This window comes from Heterodontus francisci, chromosome 4, assembly GCF_036365525.1.
Source record: "Heterodontus francisci isolate sHetFra1 chromosome 4, sHetFra1.hap1, whole genome shotgun sequence".
Classification (NCBI taxonomy): domain Eukaryota; kingdom Metazoa; phylum Chordata; class Chondrichthyes; order Heterodontiformes; family Heterodontidae; genus Heterodontus; species Heterodontus francisci.
The window spans coordinates 125,292,499-125,310,506 of NC_090374.1; the positions used below are offsets into that span (position 1 = coordinate 125,292,499).

The 18,008-nt window shown below is 42.6% G+C and overlaps 1 protein-coding gene across 1 annotated transcript in view; it reads right to left on the reverse strand.

Annotated features, from left to right (window-relative positions):
- Positions 1-404: 404 nt before the first annotated feature.
- LOC137368711 (SHC-transforming protein 3-like) overlaps positions 405-18,008 on the reverse strand; it is a 253,126-nt gene continuing 235,522 nt past the window's right edge. Inside the window, exons 11-12 of the mRNA XM_068028882.1 lie at positions 6,897-7,192; positions 405-968 (exon numbers count right to left, since the gene is read on the reverse strand). Coding sequence (XP_067884983.1) covers positions 840-968; positions 6,897-7,192 — 425 coding nt within the window. The 3' untranslated portion in view covers positions 405-839. The remainder of the gene's footprint in view (positions 969-6,896; positions 7,193-18,008) is intronic.

An 18,008-nucleotide genomic window follows, 5' to 3' on the forward strand; every position in this document is an offset into this window, starting at 1 on the left:
CTTATCAATCAATTGTTTAATATGGCATCATTTTTCATCAGCTGTATTTAAAATGTACATTGTGTTCATTTCATACCAATATCAGTTATATGTCTGTGTGCAAAAGCACTTTGTACTCAAAAGAGTTAAAATGGTCTGCAAGTAAATGAAAAACATTCAAAGTGAAAATCCTGTGTAATAACCACTTATCAATGGCAGACACTCTGTCATTATGGTTCTCATGTGTTCTTAATTTTTCAGATAAAAACAACACAGTCATAAAACACGTTCACATAAACACATTGTAAGTAGGATTTCATTTACAATCTTCAAAGACAAATAAACTACACCATCAATTTCAGGTTTATCACCAAATAGCTATTTGAAGATTTTGATTTTTTTTCTAAAAGACTGTAGTTCCTTAAAATAGCTGCAATTAAAGTCATTTCAGTTAAACATCTTCCTTTAAACATTTTAAGTATTGTGCTTCTTTAGTAAAATGTTCCGTGTGAAGACAACAAGAAAAAAATCATAAAATATAATTTCTGCATCATGTGTGCTAGATATCAGCATTTCATCGATACAATAGTAAATGATTCAATAACTCTTAGAAATATATTGATTCAAGTTGAAACACAGAGCATAAAACATCTTTACAACACCTTTTTTTCAACCCAACCTTTTGCATTAAGTATTCAAGTACAACCCCTGCTTCTTCTGAGTCAAACAATATCAATTCACATAAACAGACAGTTATCTCAAGATCCAGAGATTTCTTCTCCCTTGTTCCCACTAAATAACAGACTGGGGATTAAGAATTTCCACCAGATTATTAAATTCACCAGACTAAGGTCTGGAATTCATTGCTTTCTCTCAGCTGATTGCTTCAGGCACAATTCACTGCCAGCTGAGACTATAGGCAAATTGCTGTCATGGTGGTGGCGGATAAGATGGCTAATGCTTTCAAATATATGATCTTTAGTCCGAACCTTTAGAGTCAAACAAATAAAGAAAATGAAAAGTTTAGTGTCAGAAAATAACATGCAGACATATTTGCATTTCCCCCACAGGACTAAGGTGCTTTTCTTTAAATTTGAATATTTTCAGATTTTTAAAAAGATTCTGTTTAAACATTATGGATAGATGCAAATCAAATCAAAATTTTAGTTGCAGTAACCTTTTTTTTTGCATTTACAGCAGCTATAATGAAGCTTGTTAGAGAAATACAGTTCTAAAATTACAGTAATGGCAAATGTTGTGTTCATTGAGAGATGAAAGATTTTAGGGATTAGAATATTCTTCCACTTCTTTTATTGCTAGCATCAGGTACCTCCAGGGCAGGAATAGTGCAGCCAAATGTAGAACAACATTCATAGAGATAGAGAATTTGTCATAGAGTAATACAGCACTGAAACAGGCCCTTTGGCCCACTGAGTCTGTGCTGACCATCAACCATCCATTTTATACTATCCTACATTAATCCCATTTTCCATCCCCACCTTTCCTCAATTTTTCTACCACCTACCTACACTAGGGGCAATTTTTACAATGGCCAATTTACCTATCAACCCACAAGTCTTTGGCATGTGGGAGGAAACCAGAGCACCTGGCAGAAACCCACACGGTCACAGGGAGAACTTGCAAACTCTGCACAAGCAGTACCCAGAACCAAACCTGGGTCACTGGAGCTGTGAGGCTGCAGTGCTAGCCACTGCACCACTCTGCTACACTGTCCCAACAATGTGTCTGAGTTCCAACCTCAGAAGAATATGTCCTTTTACTCCAATGTGATAGTTCAATTTACCATAACAACTGCCCCCCACTTTCTGACCTTTTTGAGGGAGAAGCTAAACATTGGGTTCTGCAATATAAACACATATGTACAAGGAACTGGGTTGAGATTGTCAAATTTATTTTGTGTAAGAACTATTACAATCAAAGAGAGGATGCAATTATTCTTTCATACTGGTGTGGCTTGAAACATGGTCCTAAAAATGAAAGGGCCGAATTGGTCAGTAATTGAGCAGCATTAGCAGCATTGTTAAAGAGGTCTGGCGCCTAGATATTTGGTCCTCTTTCACTTCAGAATGAGACATGGAAGTGATAAGAAGGTTAAAAATCCTGTCACAATGAAAAAGGAAAGCACTCATTCTGTTTGCATGTTTTATGAATGTGTTAACTGTAGCTAAGGTTCACTGATAATGGCTTAAAATGCATCTATTCGCCAGAACTTTCAACTTTGGCAGGGTTGTAAATGGGTGATTCTGTTCTGATGAAAGGTCACTGACCTGAAATGTTAACTCTGCACCATAGCCCAATCACAGCCCCATCAGCAGTCCCTAACATTCAGATCTTAGGTCTAACATTCAGATGCTTCACCTCACCCTCATATGCCTGACAATGATGCAGGCCTCACATCCACCTTTTGAAGTCTCCACATACCTCCAGCTATTCAGCTGTGGCAGGTGGATCATCCAAACATATTGCAACACAACAACTGACATTCTTCCCTCTCTCTTGCAGGACAAGATTGCAGAGCAGAACAGGAGGGGGCCACGCATGCCTGCATCACCTGAGCCCTAAGGAGGAGATGGCATTCTGCCGCGACAAAGCTCATTAATTCGGTATCACCGAGAAAATTGAGGATGCCGGTATGTTCCTGCTATATACCTCTTCTGAACTCCCACCTCACCCTATCTGGCATGAAGTGCAAGCTGCTGATTGTGTGACCATGGATCTCTTGCTTTCCACCCCAACCCCCTTCCCTCACCCCAACCCTTTTGAATTTCTGCTTTCAGACATTTAAGAACTGCTGCCTGCCCAACCACAGCAGCTTCAGGAGGAAGGGGGAGAGCAACACCATACCACTGATGAAGAAGCATCGTCACTTGATCTGACATTCGCAGCCACCAGTTCAGATACCAGTATTGCATGAGCTTTAGAGGGTAGTAAAGAGGAGGGTTCTGCACGTGGTAAGTCATTGGGCACAAGTGGGCTGCAGACAGGCCAGGAGGAAATGATAGCTAGCGTCACAGCTCACCATAGGGCGAAGTCGCACATGAGTGCTGCCAAGCAGGACCCAGGTGAGTACTTCAATGGGACAGCCTACTGGAGAATGCTGATGAGCATGCACACCGAGATGCTTAGTATGTTGATAGGCCTGCCAGACAGCTTCTTGTCAATGTCAAGGAACATGCAAACGTGCCATAGGACATTGTGCAGAACTTGGAATATATCATTTCCACTGTGGAAGTAGTGGCCAACTCCATGACAACTGCAGGTGGAAGCCACCCAATGTCTCAGTGCTGCAGTGGCTCAGATGGAAGTCATGAGATTCATGCTTGCTGCCATGCAGGCTCAGACTGCTGCCATCATGGCTGTAGATACCAGTGCTCAAAGGGGCATTCAGGCTGTCAAAGCAATCTGTCCTCCAATAGATTACAAGGATTGCTGAGGTGCTGCCTTGGGGGAGTGGTAGTGGCTCTCTGAGCTCTAAAGTACCCTCCTCTCTCAGGATAACAGCAGTTGTGTTCTCAACACTGCCACTTCACCAATGCCCTTGCTGGTACCCCCCAGACAGCCAGTCCAGACTCCTGCTGCCCATGCCAAGGTGGTGCAGTCTGAAGCCGAGCCCTTTAGGCCCAGAATTGTTCAAGGATGTCCTTGTAAGGCCATCTGCAGTCTCCCTCACTGAAAGTCAGCAGCCTTCCACCAGCCATATTGCAGCCACAGGAGTTACACTGCATAGGAGCACTTGGCCAGACAAAGACAGCAGCAAAACAGGCACCAAGGGAATTCACAGGGGTGAATAGCTCATTATGTTTGTTTAATTGGATGAGCATTTGGATAAAGATGCTATGGAAAGGTTTATGTTGTTTTTTATTGTAGGACCTTGACCAGAGGATGCTGTGATGGGGCGTCTAGATGGATTGGAAGCTGGAAAACAGTAAAGCCATGGTGGTGAAGTGATGATCTCCTAATGGAATTGGAATTTGAGTAGGAACTCCTGGACAGCCCATCTGAAATGAAGGTGTCCCAGATGTCTCCTCCTTGTCTTCTCCTCCCTCCCGAGGTGGCCTCCAGATGCCTTCACGATAGCATTGCTACGGAGGACACAGAAGGCCAGCACAAACTTTGATACACACTCCAGAGAGTACTGTGGTGCTTCCCCTGAGCGGTCCAGGTATCGGAACCTCTGCTTAAGCACACCTGTGGTCTGTTCCACAATGTTTCAGATGGCAGCATGACTTTCATTGTACACCCATTGTCCTTGCATGGTCAGGTGGTAGACAGGAATGGAGAGGAGGGAGGGCATCAGCCATGTGTATAGGGTGTTACACCAATGTGATTTGTTGAATGATAATTTTCTTTAATCCACTGACTGGAGATCTGAATTTATATTTTTTAAAAGACATTTAAGAAGATCTACAAGGATGACTTTGCTGGCAGCTTAGGATGGTCACCTAATTTGCAACGCTGTATCCTACACTACAATGGTGTGAGCAAGGAGAAAAAATGTCTGCTCATATCCCAGCAAGAACCAAGACTCTGGAGGTTTAAGGGAACTGCTTGTTCTTTTTCTTTTTAGCAAGAGAGAAATACTGCTAACCGCTATGCTTGAATGACTGAGTGACTGTGTCCTGTGGCAAGTCCCATATGTGGTTTTAAGCTCGTGTCTTTCTGCAGCAGAGAGAGCAGCAAATTGAGTCTGACATGTGCAGACCTAAGTGGGGGTCCGTCTCTCTCTCTCTCTCTCTCTCTCTCCATTCAGCTTTCAGCTTTCAAGCTTTCAAATCCTGCCTGCTGACTGACCACCTTTACATATTCCGGCTACAATCAGAAACCCTGTTGGAGAAAATCATCCACATCACTTCCTCTAAGGGACCCACCAAACCACTCATCTACCTCTTCAAACTAAAAGCCGCAGGACCACCAAATTCAGCTAGAAGCCAGCCGAACCACCAAACTCCACAGACTGTATACCCGTTTTCTATGGACTCTAACTCAACCAATCTACCTTTCTCCACTCTGTAACCTATTTGTGTTTGTGTAATCCTCTAGTGTGTGTGTGTGTGTGAGTGAAAGTTGGCACGTTATTTATTATTTTATTAGTTCGGTTTAGGCACAAAGTTAACTTTTCTTTATTAAACTCAAGAAAACCTGTCTGATTGGTTCTTGTTATGATAGCAGGCATTCACTGACATAATAATGCTTGCATAGTTGGATGGTTCATAGGATTGGGGTTAATAATATATTAGCAAGGATTGAGGATTGGTTAAGCGGATTGTAATATTAAACAGGTCATTTTTGGTCAGGCAGGCTGTAACTAGTGGAGTACTACAGGATAATTTATAATAATAAATAATCTGTTTATAATCTGAACTAATGACTTAGATGAGGGGTCTGAGTATCCAAGTTTGTTGCTGATACAAAGTTAGGTGAGAATGTAAGTGGTAGGAGGACACAAAGAGGCTGCAAAGGGTTGTAAACAGTTTAAGTGAGTGGCCAAAAATGCGGCAGATGGGAGATAATGTGGACAAATATGAAGTTATCCACTTTGGTAGGAAAAATAAAAAATGCAGAATTTTTTTAAATGGTAAGATAGTTTAGTTTAGTTTAGCTTAGAGATACAGCACTGAAACAGGCCCTTCGGCCCACCGAGTCTGTGCCGACCATCAACCACCTATTTATACTTAATCCTACACTAATCCCATATTCCTACCACATCCCCACCTGTTCCTATATTTCCCTACTAGGGGCAATTTTTATAATGGCCAATTAACCTATCAACCAGCAAGTCTTTGGCATGTGGGAGGAAACCGGAGCACCCGGAGGAAACCCACGCAGACACAGGGAGAACTTGCAAACTCCACACAGGCAGTACCCGGAATAGAACCCGGGTCGCTGGAGCTGTGAGGCTGCGGTGCTAACCACTGCGCCACTGTGCCACCCCACAGCTGAGATATTGGGAAATGTTGGCATTCAGGGGAACCTGTGTGTCTTCGTACACAAATCACAGAAAGTAAACATGCAGGTACAACAAGCAATTAGGAAAGCAAATGAAAAGTTAGCCTTTATTACAAATGGCTTGGCATGTAATAGTAAAGAAGACTTAGTGCAATTATATAGGGCCTTGGTGAGACCACACGTAGACCATTATGTACAGTTTTAGTCTCCTTATCCAGGGAAGGATATATTTGCCTTCGAGGGAATGCAACAAAGGTTCATTGGACTGATTCCTGGAATGAGGGGATTATCCGATAAGGAGAGATTGAGTAGACTGAGCCTATAATTCCTAGCATTTAGAAGAATGCGAGCTTATCTTCTAAAACATATAAAATTCTTAGGGGGCTTGACAGGTTAGATGCTGGGAGGATGTTTCCCTTGGCTGGAGAGTCTAGAACTACAGAGTCACAGTCCCAGAACAGGACTGAGATGAGGAGAAATTCTTACACTGAAATGGTTGTGAATCTTTGGAAATCTCTACCCCAGCGAGTTATGGATGCTCAATTGCTGATTATGGTCATGACAGAGATCAATAGATTTTTGAATACAAAGGGAATCAAGGGATATAGGGATAATGCAGGAAGGTGTAGTTGATGTAGAAGATCATCCATAACCTTACTGAATGGCAGAGCAGGCTTGAAGGGTCAAATGGCCTACTCCTGCTCCTATTTCTTCTGTTCTTTATCATCACGTAGTCAGTCACTTTGCACACTTGAACAATAAACACAAGTCCACTGTTTTTAATTTGGATTTATGTTAACATTGTATAAATAACCTTCAAAATCTCTGCAGTGTGTTATATAACACAGATCCCCCAGAAGAACATTCTATATAACTGGATGAAATTATTTATCCCAGAATTTGAGAAAACAACAATATTAACATTATATGTCTTCAGTATGATTACTTACAATTCCTTCAGGGTCTACCAGGAGGAGATGTTTAGCCTGCCCATTATGCATGCCTGTTAATACATAGGATCCAGGGTTGGTCGTACTTTTTCTAACCAGGAAGTCACCGTCAGTTGTCAGGAGCTGTTCTGCGTCCTTCCTGTTCATTTCCCCGTGATACCATGGTTCCCCCTTGAGACATTCCTTCACTGTCCCTATGGTTGCTTTAGATAAATGAGGACTGTCACATGGAAGAGACGAAGTTTTGTTTGAAAACTGCCCACCTGTTTGATGCATCAAGGCGTCTTCAAAGGGTTCTGGGTACAGTGGAAACAAGAAGAAAAAATAACATTAGGTTATCCATTGAGCAGTTTTCCTCCATCAGTATGTACTTCCACATATTTGCTCTCCTAAGCTGTCTAGTAAGGATTCTGTATTGGGAACTGAAAACATGTTATAACAAGGGATATATTCTTGAGGTATTTCATCTAGATTCTCATTAAGTGAAAATAGCCACAGACAATGTGTAAGAATTCTTCTGGTTGGTACCTGTAACAATATTGTAACTTTTTTTTATTTGTTCATGGGGTGTGGGCGTCACTGGCAAGTCCAGCATTTATTTTCCATCCCTAATTGCCCTTGAGAAGGTGGCTTTGAGCTGCCTTCCTGAACTGCTGCAGTCCATGTGGTGTAGATACATCAACAGTGCTATTAGGGATGGAGCTCCAGGATTTTGAATCAGCAACAATGAAGAACCGGCAATGTATTTCCAAGTCAGGCCGATGTGTGACTTGGAGGGGACTTGCAGGTGGTGATGTTCCAATGTGCCTGCTGCCCTTCTCCTTCTAGGCAGTAGAGGTTGCTTGTTTGTCAAAGGAACCTTGGCAAGTTGCTGCAATGCATCGTGTAGATGGTACACAATGTTGTCACAGTGCACTGATGGTGGAGGAAGTGAAAGTTGAAGGTGGTGGATGGGGTGCCAATCAAGCGGCTGCTTTGTCCTGGGTGGCATCAAGCTTCTCAAGTGTTTGTTGGAGCTGCAGCCTTCCAGGCAAGTGGGGAATATTCCGTTACATCCCTGACTTGTGCCTTGTACAATGTGGGCAGGCTTTCAGGAGTCAGGAGGTGAGTTACTTGCTGCAAAATTCCCAACCTCTGACTTGCTATTGTAGCCACTGGGTTGAGTTAAGTTTCTGATGAATGGTGACCACAGGATGTTGATGGTGGGGATTCAGTGATGGTAATGCCATTGAATGTCAAGGGGAAGTAGTTAGATTCTCTCTTGTTGGAGATAGTCATTACCAGGAACTTGTGTGGCACGAATGGTACTTGCCACTTATCAGCCTCAGCCTGATTGTTTTTATTTATTTATTATTTTAGAGATACAGCACTGAAACAGGCCCTTCAGCCCACCGAGTCTGTGCCGACCATCAACCACCCATTTATACTAATCCTACACTAATCCCATATTCCTACAACATCCCCACCTGTCCCTATATTCCCCTACCACCTACCTCTACTCGGGGCAATTTATAATGGCCAATTTACCTATCAACTGCAAGTCTTTTGGTGGTGGGAGGAAACCGGAGCACCCGGCGAAAACCCACGCAGACACAGGGAGAACTTGCAAACTCCACACAGGCAGTACCCAGAATTGAACCCGGGTCACTGGAGCTGTGAGGCTGCGGTGCTAACCACTGCGCCACTGTGCCGCCCTAGGTTTTCTAGGTCTTGCTGCAAGCTAGACTGCTCCATTATCTGAGGAGTTGTGAATGGTACTGAACACTGTGCAATCATCAACATTCCCACTTCTGTTCTTATGCTGAAGAGAAAGTCGTTGAAGAAGCATCTGAAGATGGTTGAACCTTGGACACTGCCCTGAGAAACTCCAGCAGTGATGTCCTGAGACTGAGATTATTGATCTCCAACAACCACAACCATCTTCCTTTGTACTTTGTTGCTCCATCTAAGGTGCAATTCTCGCTATTGAGGATAAAATTTTATTTCTTTTTTTTATAAAGGGCTAGAGATTTACAAATAATAATACTCATACCTGGCCACTATTGAATTGCTAGCCAGATTTCAAACCAGCTATTCTAAGTGAGAAGAGCAAAACGCAAGTGATTCACACCATTGGAATCCCAGAAACGTGTAAATATTTTTTGGCCTGAATATCTGTGGGCAGTGAGAGTGTAAAACAAACGGATCACCTGCAAGAGGGGCACAATATGGGGTGAAACCCATGTCCTCTCAGGTTTCTGCCCATTTTAAACTTTGGCTCAAATTTCAGCCAGGGGAGTGAGACAGTTTTCTGCTTCCCCCCTACCTTTTGGGGATATTTCTGGAGGAATTCCTGAGAGCAGCAGTTAACCCCTCTGAAAATTTCTGGTGAAAGTTAGATGAACATCAATTCTGGTGAAAACATAATTTTAATCCAAAACCATACTATATGTTTGCCTCTGTTCCTTCCCTCCATGTTACACCCTAAAAATGGAATGTCGGAACTAGGAGAAAACAGAAAAAGTACAAGTGAAAAAGCCTTATACCCTTTATAAGGGCCAAACATGTCCTGTGTTGCCCGGACAGCTTGTTCTCCGTCTGCTGCTTTTTCTCCTCTAAAAAGACTGATACTGAATTATTCCTGTTGTAGTCTCTTTAGAATGGGGAAAGGGCAAATATGGGAGCCCCACAGCAGAAGGCACTACGGTAGATGTTAAAGCAGCTGTTAGTAGCCAAGAAAGAAAAGAAATAATTTAATTTAGGATCAGCATATTACAAGAGTTTTTACAGCACTTGCTGTTGCCCTAAAATTCACTTCCACCTTTAATTTAGCACGTACCAATGCTAGGTACCTGTTTTATATATGTGAGATTATGAGTCAGAGTTGATAAATGCAATGTAGGACTGCTTCAGCACTCAGTGCATCAGGGAAGCAATAAAAGGCAATCTCATTTTGACCTGGTGTTAATAAATAAGCCAGACAAGATACAGGATATGGAAACTGTCACACCCTTGCAGGGGGGATTGCCTCCCCTCGACTTTACATCCACCCTGCTGGCCAGCTCAGCGCAGCACTGGCCAATTTTCCACTCTACCAGAATCACTGAGCTGCAACAGAGCACTCACTTGCTCCTGCAGCTCACCACCAGGCTAATGAGGCCTCATCTTCAAAATGGCTCAGGCCTCAGGTCAGCTCAAACACAGACCTCTCCCAGATTCATGTCTAATCCAGATGCTACATCAAAATCACCCCCATGATCTTTAACAAATCCTGTAGATAGAAAAGAGACAGTGCTCTCTGGGATAAAATTAAGATCATGCAAAAACAAATTCAAGGGGTGAACAGAGAGGCAAAGAAAGATTTAAAAAAGCATAGATGCAGAGACAAAATATGACAGCAAAAAATTATTTCAACATGATTTTAATACCACAATAGCAAGAGGGCTGACTGGGAAGTGGTGAGAGCATAAAAAGACCAAAATAGACTTAAAACTAATAATAAGAAATATTTGTGAATATTGTTATGACCAGGTGAGAAAGCGGTCTAGGGTTCTCTTTCGGCCTTCACCTGGTCTTACTGAAACAGGGTTTAATTTTAAACACACCATGTTTTTAGCTCCCCCTTGGTGAATCCTTGTTCACCGCCTTCCAATTATAAGGCAAAGAAACCAGCATCAATAGGCTTTCTTAGGTTTAAAGAAGAAAAGTTGAAATTTATTGAACTTAAACATAAACTCTAATTTGGGTAACGCCTACAGTTACACGCTGCACCCCATGCTAGCATGCATACGCGATACACATATGCAAATAGAGACAGAAAAGAACAGAAGAAAAATTAAGTGGAAAGGTTTGAGGCAATATCTGAAGAGTTGTTGTAACGGTTCTTCGAGTTCACTGTCGAGTCCTTGATTGTAGGTAGATCTTGCTTTTTGTTAGAGCCCAGTATTCTTCTTGAACCTTGTTCGCTGTAGGAGACTTTTATCTCTTGGGGTTCATGTGTCTTCAGTGATTCAGAGACTTGTGAGAAAGCGATGGGAGTGGACAGGAGAGAGATCTTCTCAATCCAGGAGGAAACAGCTTTCTGCCCAAACTGTTTGTACAAATTCAAAAAACTCGGGTTGCCCAGCGGGTTAGTCAGGTGACTAGCTGGTTTGACCATGTCCGTTTGTGTATTCGGCCATCTTAGCAGTCAACCTGGAATGCGAGCCCCCCCACCTTCAACATCTGGTGATCAAAAGTCCATTGTGGGTTGAATGTCAGGAAATGGCTGCTTTGTCCTTCCAAACACCGTCTGTTAATATGCAAATGTCTTTTCCAGCCACGGCTGATCTGTTTAACTAGTCTTCTTCACTCCAGTAACAGTTTAAAATCAATGTTCATGACAAAATTAATGTGCCTTGTTCTTGACAGGTGGGGCCTGGCATGACACCACCACACCCAGTAGAATGAAATGCGATTTGAGAAGCGCACATTTCATTAAAAGGGTCAAGAGAAAAACAAGATACAGAACAAAAATACGCATTTTTCTCATTCATCCCCATTCATTCATAAATCCTAAAACTTAATACAACTTGTCTTCTCTTGGTGCCAGAGCTGCTTTAATTGCCCCATTTTTGGTATCCCAATAAACATGTGGTTCTTTTTGTTTTGGGAAGTATCTCTTTGTTTGTCCATTTCCATGGCTTCCTAGGGTCTTTGTTCCTGCTGAGGTCATTTTTTTTAAAAGAGTCAGTAGTGGGCGAGTCTATCCTGAACTCTCTTTCAGTGCTTTGCTGAGTCATGCAAAGGCTTTTGACTTCAGGGGATGGGTGGTTCACATTTGCTCTGACTGTGGGGGAGGATTCTTTGCTAATCTCCCCTTTGTCCCAGAGGATACTCCTGCCTGGAGGTATTTGTACTGCACTCCCCTATGGCACTTTGACCAGGTGAGGCATCACCCTAGAGGTCTTTCTTTGTCTCTGCAAGTTCCTGTAAATGCTGTTAGCAAATCTGGTGAGATGATTCTAGTGTCTACGTTTATGTAGGAGGATGTGGGGTCTAATTTTTCACATCTTCAGGGTTAGCTAACTGGACAGTAGGGGTTTTCATCCGGGATTCCTCCCGGACTTTCTTTAGGAAGGGTCCTCCTAACACCGGTACAGGACCTAGGGGTGCAGGTTTCACTCTAGGTTGGGGTTTCCCTTCAACCTGGCACATGTGGCAACTCCTGCAGTACTCCGCAACATCTTCGTGGAGTTTTGGCCAGTCAAACTGTTGTGTTATGTGGGCCTTGGTCTTTTGTATACCGGCATGTACAGCCATTGCAGTCTTGTGGATCCTTCTTAATATTTCTCTTCGGTACCTCTGCGGCACCACTAACGGGTGAACTACTGCCCACTTCTTGCTCTCAGGTCTGTGAGGAGAATTCCATTTCCTCATCAGTAGCTCATTCTTTAAAGTAGCAATCAGGGACTCCCTCTGCTTCAATTTCAGACTGGGCAGCCTGTTGTAACTCTCGCAATACTGCGTCGCTCGCTGAGCCTCAGCGAGGGAAAATCCATTTCATTCATTCCCTGGATCTCCTAACTTTCCAAAGAAAGTCTCAGACAGGCAGACCTCATGGTCATCTGTCTGCAGTGCTAATGCAGTCTCCGCTGGGGGAGCTGGTTTGATCATGGCCTAATCCACTACACATTCAGGGAAACTGCAGGGGTCCGTCCCCTGCCACTGCCCTGTGTCTCTGACCTCCTGTGGTATTTCTTTCACTACTTGCGGGGCTACCACCATCACCCCCACCAGATCATTACCTAGTAGCAGGTCAACCCTGTCGACAGGCATACTAGGGACAATCCCTACGGTCACCGGTGCCGAAACTAGTTCAGACAGGTACAGGCATACATTGCCCTCCAATACCATTCACCACCATTCCGGTGTTCACTGCACTTTCTGGGAGAAAGGTCAGGCCTTTTCCCAGTAAAAGGGATCTAGTGGCCCCTGTGTCCCTGAGAATCACTATGGGCTTGCTTGCCCCACTCAAGGGGCATGGGGTTACTTTCCCTTCAGATATAAAACCCTGATAACCTTCAAGAATCCTATTAACTTTTCCTGCACTGACCGTAGTAAGCTTCCTGGGTTGCACTCTTACTGCAGTTAAAGCCACAGCTTGTTCTGCTGTGCTTTGCATCAGATCCCCGTCTTCACTGAGCTGGTGTGCCCTGATTAACCCTACCTGTTTCACCTTTAGTTTCCAGCAGTCAGCTTTATCACAATGGAAGCACACAGGTGCCCGGGTCTCACTCTTGCTCACAGCACCTTACTTTTTGGCTGGAGGAGGGCCCCCTGTGTCTCCTGCTTTCCTTTCTCTCCCAGGACTGCCTGAGATCCTATCACCTTCCCACCCTTTGTCCATTTCGGATTTGTGTGGGTGATTAGGAAAGGTTCTCTCCTGGGAAACTGACTTATAAATTAAAGCAAACTCATCAGCTAGAACGGCCGCTTGCTGGGCTCTCTGAACCCGCTGCTCCTCTACATGGGTCTTTATAGAGATTGGGAGAGAGTGTTTAAATTCCACTAACAGAATTACTTCTTTAAGATTCTCATAGCTGAGCTGTACTTTAAGAGCCCTCAGCCACTGGTCAAAAGCCAGCTGTTTACTTCTTTCAAACTCCAGATAAGTTTGATTAGCTTGCTTCTTGATGGTTCTAAACTTTTGGCGATATGCTTTGGGTACTAATTCATAGGTCCCGAGGATAGCACTTTTTGTCAGTTCATAATTTGATGAACTCTCATCTGGCAACAGGGAATAAATCTCATGGGCTTTTCCAGTTAGCTTGCTTTGTAGTAAAAGAGGTCAGGTCTCAGCTGGCCATTTTAGCTGCCTTGCCAGTTTCGCAAAGGAGCCAAAAACTTCTACACCTTCCTCATTGAATTTTGGAATTAATTAAGCTAGTTTTAACAATTTTGTACCCAGCCCTGAATTGCGTCCCTCCGTATTGGCCATGCTTTCACTGGGGTTACTCTGTCACCCCCTGGTTAACACAAACCACCTAAGCTCTCTTTCTTTGCATTCTCTCTGGAATATTCTTTCTCTCTCTCTCTGTCTCGTTCTTTCTCCTGTCTTTGTTTTTCTTCACATTCCTTCTGGAAGGCCTTCTCTTTCTCCCTCTCCTGTCTCTCTCTTTCTCTTTCCCTGTCTTCTAATTCAAGTTTCCTTTGTTCCAATTAAAGAACAAAGAACAAAGAAAATTACAGCACAGGAACAGGCCCTTCGGCCCTCCAAGCCTGCGCCGATCCAGATCCTCTATCTAAACATGTCGCCTATTTTCTAAAGAATTGTATCTTTGCTAGCAGTACCCTGTCTGGGTCTGCTTCTAACCCTGTTTCTGCTTCTTCAGATCCAAGGGAAAAATAGTCGGCCCCTAGTCTTAGGAGTTCAGACTTCCTAGCCTTGACACATACAGTGATCCCACACTGCTCAGCCATTTTCCTCCACTCCTCCATAGACAGTGCTTTTAACTTATCCCGTTACTTCACCCTGGCTTGGAGAGCTACTATCTTCAGTTGCAGATATGTTAGTATTCAATCACACACAACCACAAGAAAACTTGTATTGAAATCTTGTTGTTATTGATTAGGAACAATTTGGCTTCCCACTTCCAATTTCTCTCATTTGTCTGTGGGTCAATTCCGGATGCTAGCACCCAAATTTCTGTTACAACCAGGTGAGAAAGAGGTCTAGAATTCCCTTTCAGCCTTCACCTGGTCTTACTGTAACAGGGTTTAATTTTAAACAAACTGTTTTTTTAGCTCCCCCATGGTGAATCCTTGTTCACTGCTTTCCAATTATAAGGAAAGAAACCAGCACAACCAAGCTTTCTTAGGTTTACAGAAGAAAAGTTAAAATTTATTAAACTTAAACTCTAATTCGGTCAACACCATCTGATACAAGCCGCACCCCATGCTAGCATGCCTACATGATACACACATGCAAATAGAGACAGAAAAGAGCAGAGGAAAAATTAAGTGGAAGGGTTTGAGGCAATATCTGAAGAGTTTTTGCAATGGTTCTTCAAGCTCACTGTAGAGTCCTTGATTGTAGATATTGCTTTTTGTTGGGGCCCAGTATTCTTCTTAAACCTTGTTCGCTTTAGGAGACTTTTCTCTCTTAAGGTTCATGTGTCTTCAGTGGATTCAGAGGCCTGTGAGAAAGAGATGGGAGCAGACAGGGGAGAGATCTTCTCAGTCCAGGAGGAAACAGCTTTCTGCCCAAACTGTTTGTACAAATTCAAAAAACTCAAGTTGCCTAGCAGGTTTGTCATGTGACTAGCTGGTTGACCATTTGTGTCCATTTGTGTATTCGGCCATCTTAGCAGTCAACCTGGAATGCGAGCTCCCCCACCTTCAACATCTGGTGATCAAAAGTCCATTGTGGGTTGAATGTCAGGGAATGGCTGCTTTATCCTTCCAAACACCGTCTGTTAATATGCAAATGTATTTTTCAGCCACGGCTGATCTGTTTAACTAGTCTTCTTCACTCCAGTAACAGTTTAAATTCAATGTTCATGACAAAATTAATGTGCCTTATTCTTGGCAGGTGGGGCCTAGCATGACAATATTCTGAGTGATTTCTTCCTCACAGTATTTAAAAGGAAAGACATGAACAACATGCTTTCCTCAAAAAAAGGAACAACAAAGCAAATTTCATGACTTCGATATAAATATGACGTAAGTCCTTGACAAGATGAAAGGGCTTAAAACAAATAAATCCCCAAGGTTAGGGTTAAATGGTATTTATCCCAGAATATTGAGAGCCACTTACAAAGAAATTCATGAAGCACTGACAATTATTATGAGAGAGTTAGTGGAGGCTGGGGAGGTCCAATAGAAAGAAAGAAAATTAGACTTGCATTTATATAGCGCCTTTCATGACCATTCACAATGTCAATGAAGTAGTTTTGAAGTGTAGTCACTGTTGTAATGTAGGAAACACAACAACCAATTTTCACACTGCAAATTCCCACAAACAGCAATGTGATAATGACCAGATAATCTGTTTTTTGTGCTGTTGATTGAGGGATACATATTGGCCAGGACACCAGGGATAACTCCCCTGCTCTTCTTCAAACTAGTACCATGGCACCTTTTACATCCACCCAACCAGGCAGATGGGGCCTTAGTTTAACATCTCATCTGAAAGCAAGCACCTCCAATAGTACAGCACTCCCTCAGTACTGTATGTCAGTCAGCCTTGTCTTTTGTGCTCAAGCTCTGGAGTGGCCCTCGAACTTGGAACTTTAAAAATTGCAGGTGAGAGTGCTACCAACTGAGTCTAGTAGATTGTAAACAGGGCGATAGCCATATTCAAAAAGGGTGACAAAACAAACACAGGAAACTTCAGACCATTAGTTATACTTCATGTAAAATAATGGAATCACTCATCAGGGTTAAATTTGTGGATAAAAGCAAAATACTGTGGATGCTGTAAATCTGAAATAAAAACAGAAAGTGCTATTCCAAATGTTAACTCTGCTTCTCTCTCCACAGATGCTGCCAGACTTTCTGAGTATTTCTAGCACTTTCTGTTTTTATTTTAAATTTGTGGATGATCTGTACAACAATCATCTGATAAATGACAAGCAACACACCTTTAGAAGTTGAAGACTCAACTTGAATAAACGTCTTGATTTATTGAGGAAGTAACAATCTAAGAAAGCTGGTAAATCCGATAACATTGTATATGTAGACCATCCGAAAGCCATTTAATAAAGTTCATATGAAAGATCACTAAGTGAAGACTATAGTAGCCTAGTGGTTATGGTACTGGGCTGGCAGTCTTGAGTTTATAATATCATGCTAGACCCCTACCTGCCAAGAATGAGGCACAGTAATTTTGTCATGAACATTCATTTTAAACTGTTACTGGATTGAGGGGAGGACTTGTTGAACAGATCAGCCATGTCTGGAAAAGAAATTTGCATATTAACAGACAGTGTTTGGAAGGACAAAGCAGCCATTCCCTGACATTCAACCCACAATAGACTTTTGATCACCAGATGTTGAAGGTGGGGGAGCTCGCATTCCAGGTTGACCATTAAGATGGCTGAATACACAAACGGACATGGTCAAACCAGCTAGTCGCATGACTAATCCGCTGGGCAACCTGAGTTTTTTTGAATTTGTACTAATAGTTTGGGCAGAAAGCTGTTTGCTCCTGGACTGAGAAGATCTTTCCTATCTGCTCCCATCTTTTTCTCACAAGTTTCTGAATACACTGAAGACATATGAACCCCAAGAGAGAAAAGTCTCCTACAGCGAACAAGGTTTAAGAAGAATACTGGGCCCCAGCAAAAAGCAAGAACTACCTAGAATCAAGGACTCTACAGTGAGCTCGAAAAACCGTAACAACAACTCTTCAGATATTGCCTCAAACTTTTCCACTTTATTTTTCTTCTGCTCTTTTCTGTCTCTATTTGCATGTGTATATTGTGTATGTATGCTAGTGTGGGGCACGTTGTGTATCTGTAGGTGTTAACAAGTTAGAGTTTAAGTTTAAGTTTAATAAATTTCAACTTTTCTTCTTTAAACCTAAGAAAGCCTGTTTGTACTGGTTTCTTTGCCTTATAATTGGAGAGTGGTAAACAAAGATTCACCAAGGGGGGGGGGGCTAAAAACAGTGTGTTTAAAAATAAAACCCTGTTACAGTAAGACCAGGTGAAGGCTGAAAGGAAACCCTGGACCTCTTTCTCACCTGGTCGTAACAATAAATTCAAGTCCCTTCATGGCCAGTTGTGAAATTGAATTGAATAAATTACTGCAAAAATCGCTAAACTGTCAAATTGCTATAAAAATCTGTACGGTTCATTAATGTCCTTCAGGAAACCTGTCATCCCTACCTCGTCTGGCCTACATGTGACACCAGTCACACACAATGTGATTGATTCTTAAAACCTTCAGGGCAACTAGGGATGAGTAATAGGACATCACTCACAAGTAAAAAGCTCAAAACTATGGGGATTCAGGGCAAAACTTAGGTCTGTATAAGAACAAGGGATACAAGATTAAACAAGTAAAAGATAACTTTAGGGTTGATATCAGTAGACTCTACATGCAGAGAGTGATCAATACTTGGAATGAACTCCTGGACAGAGTGTTGGT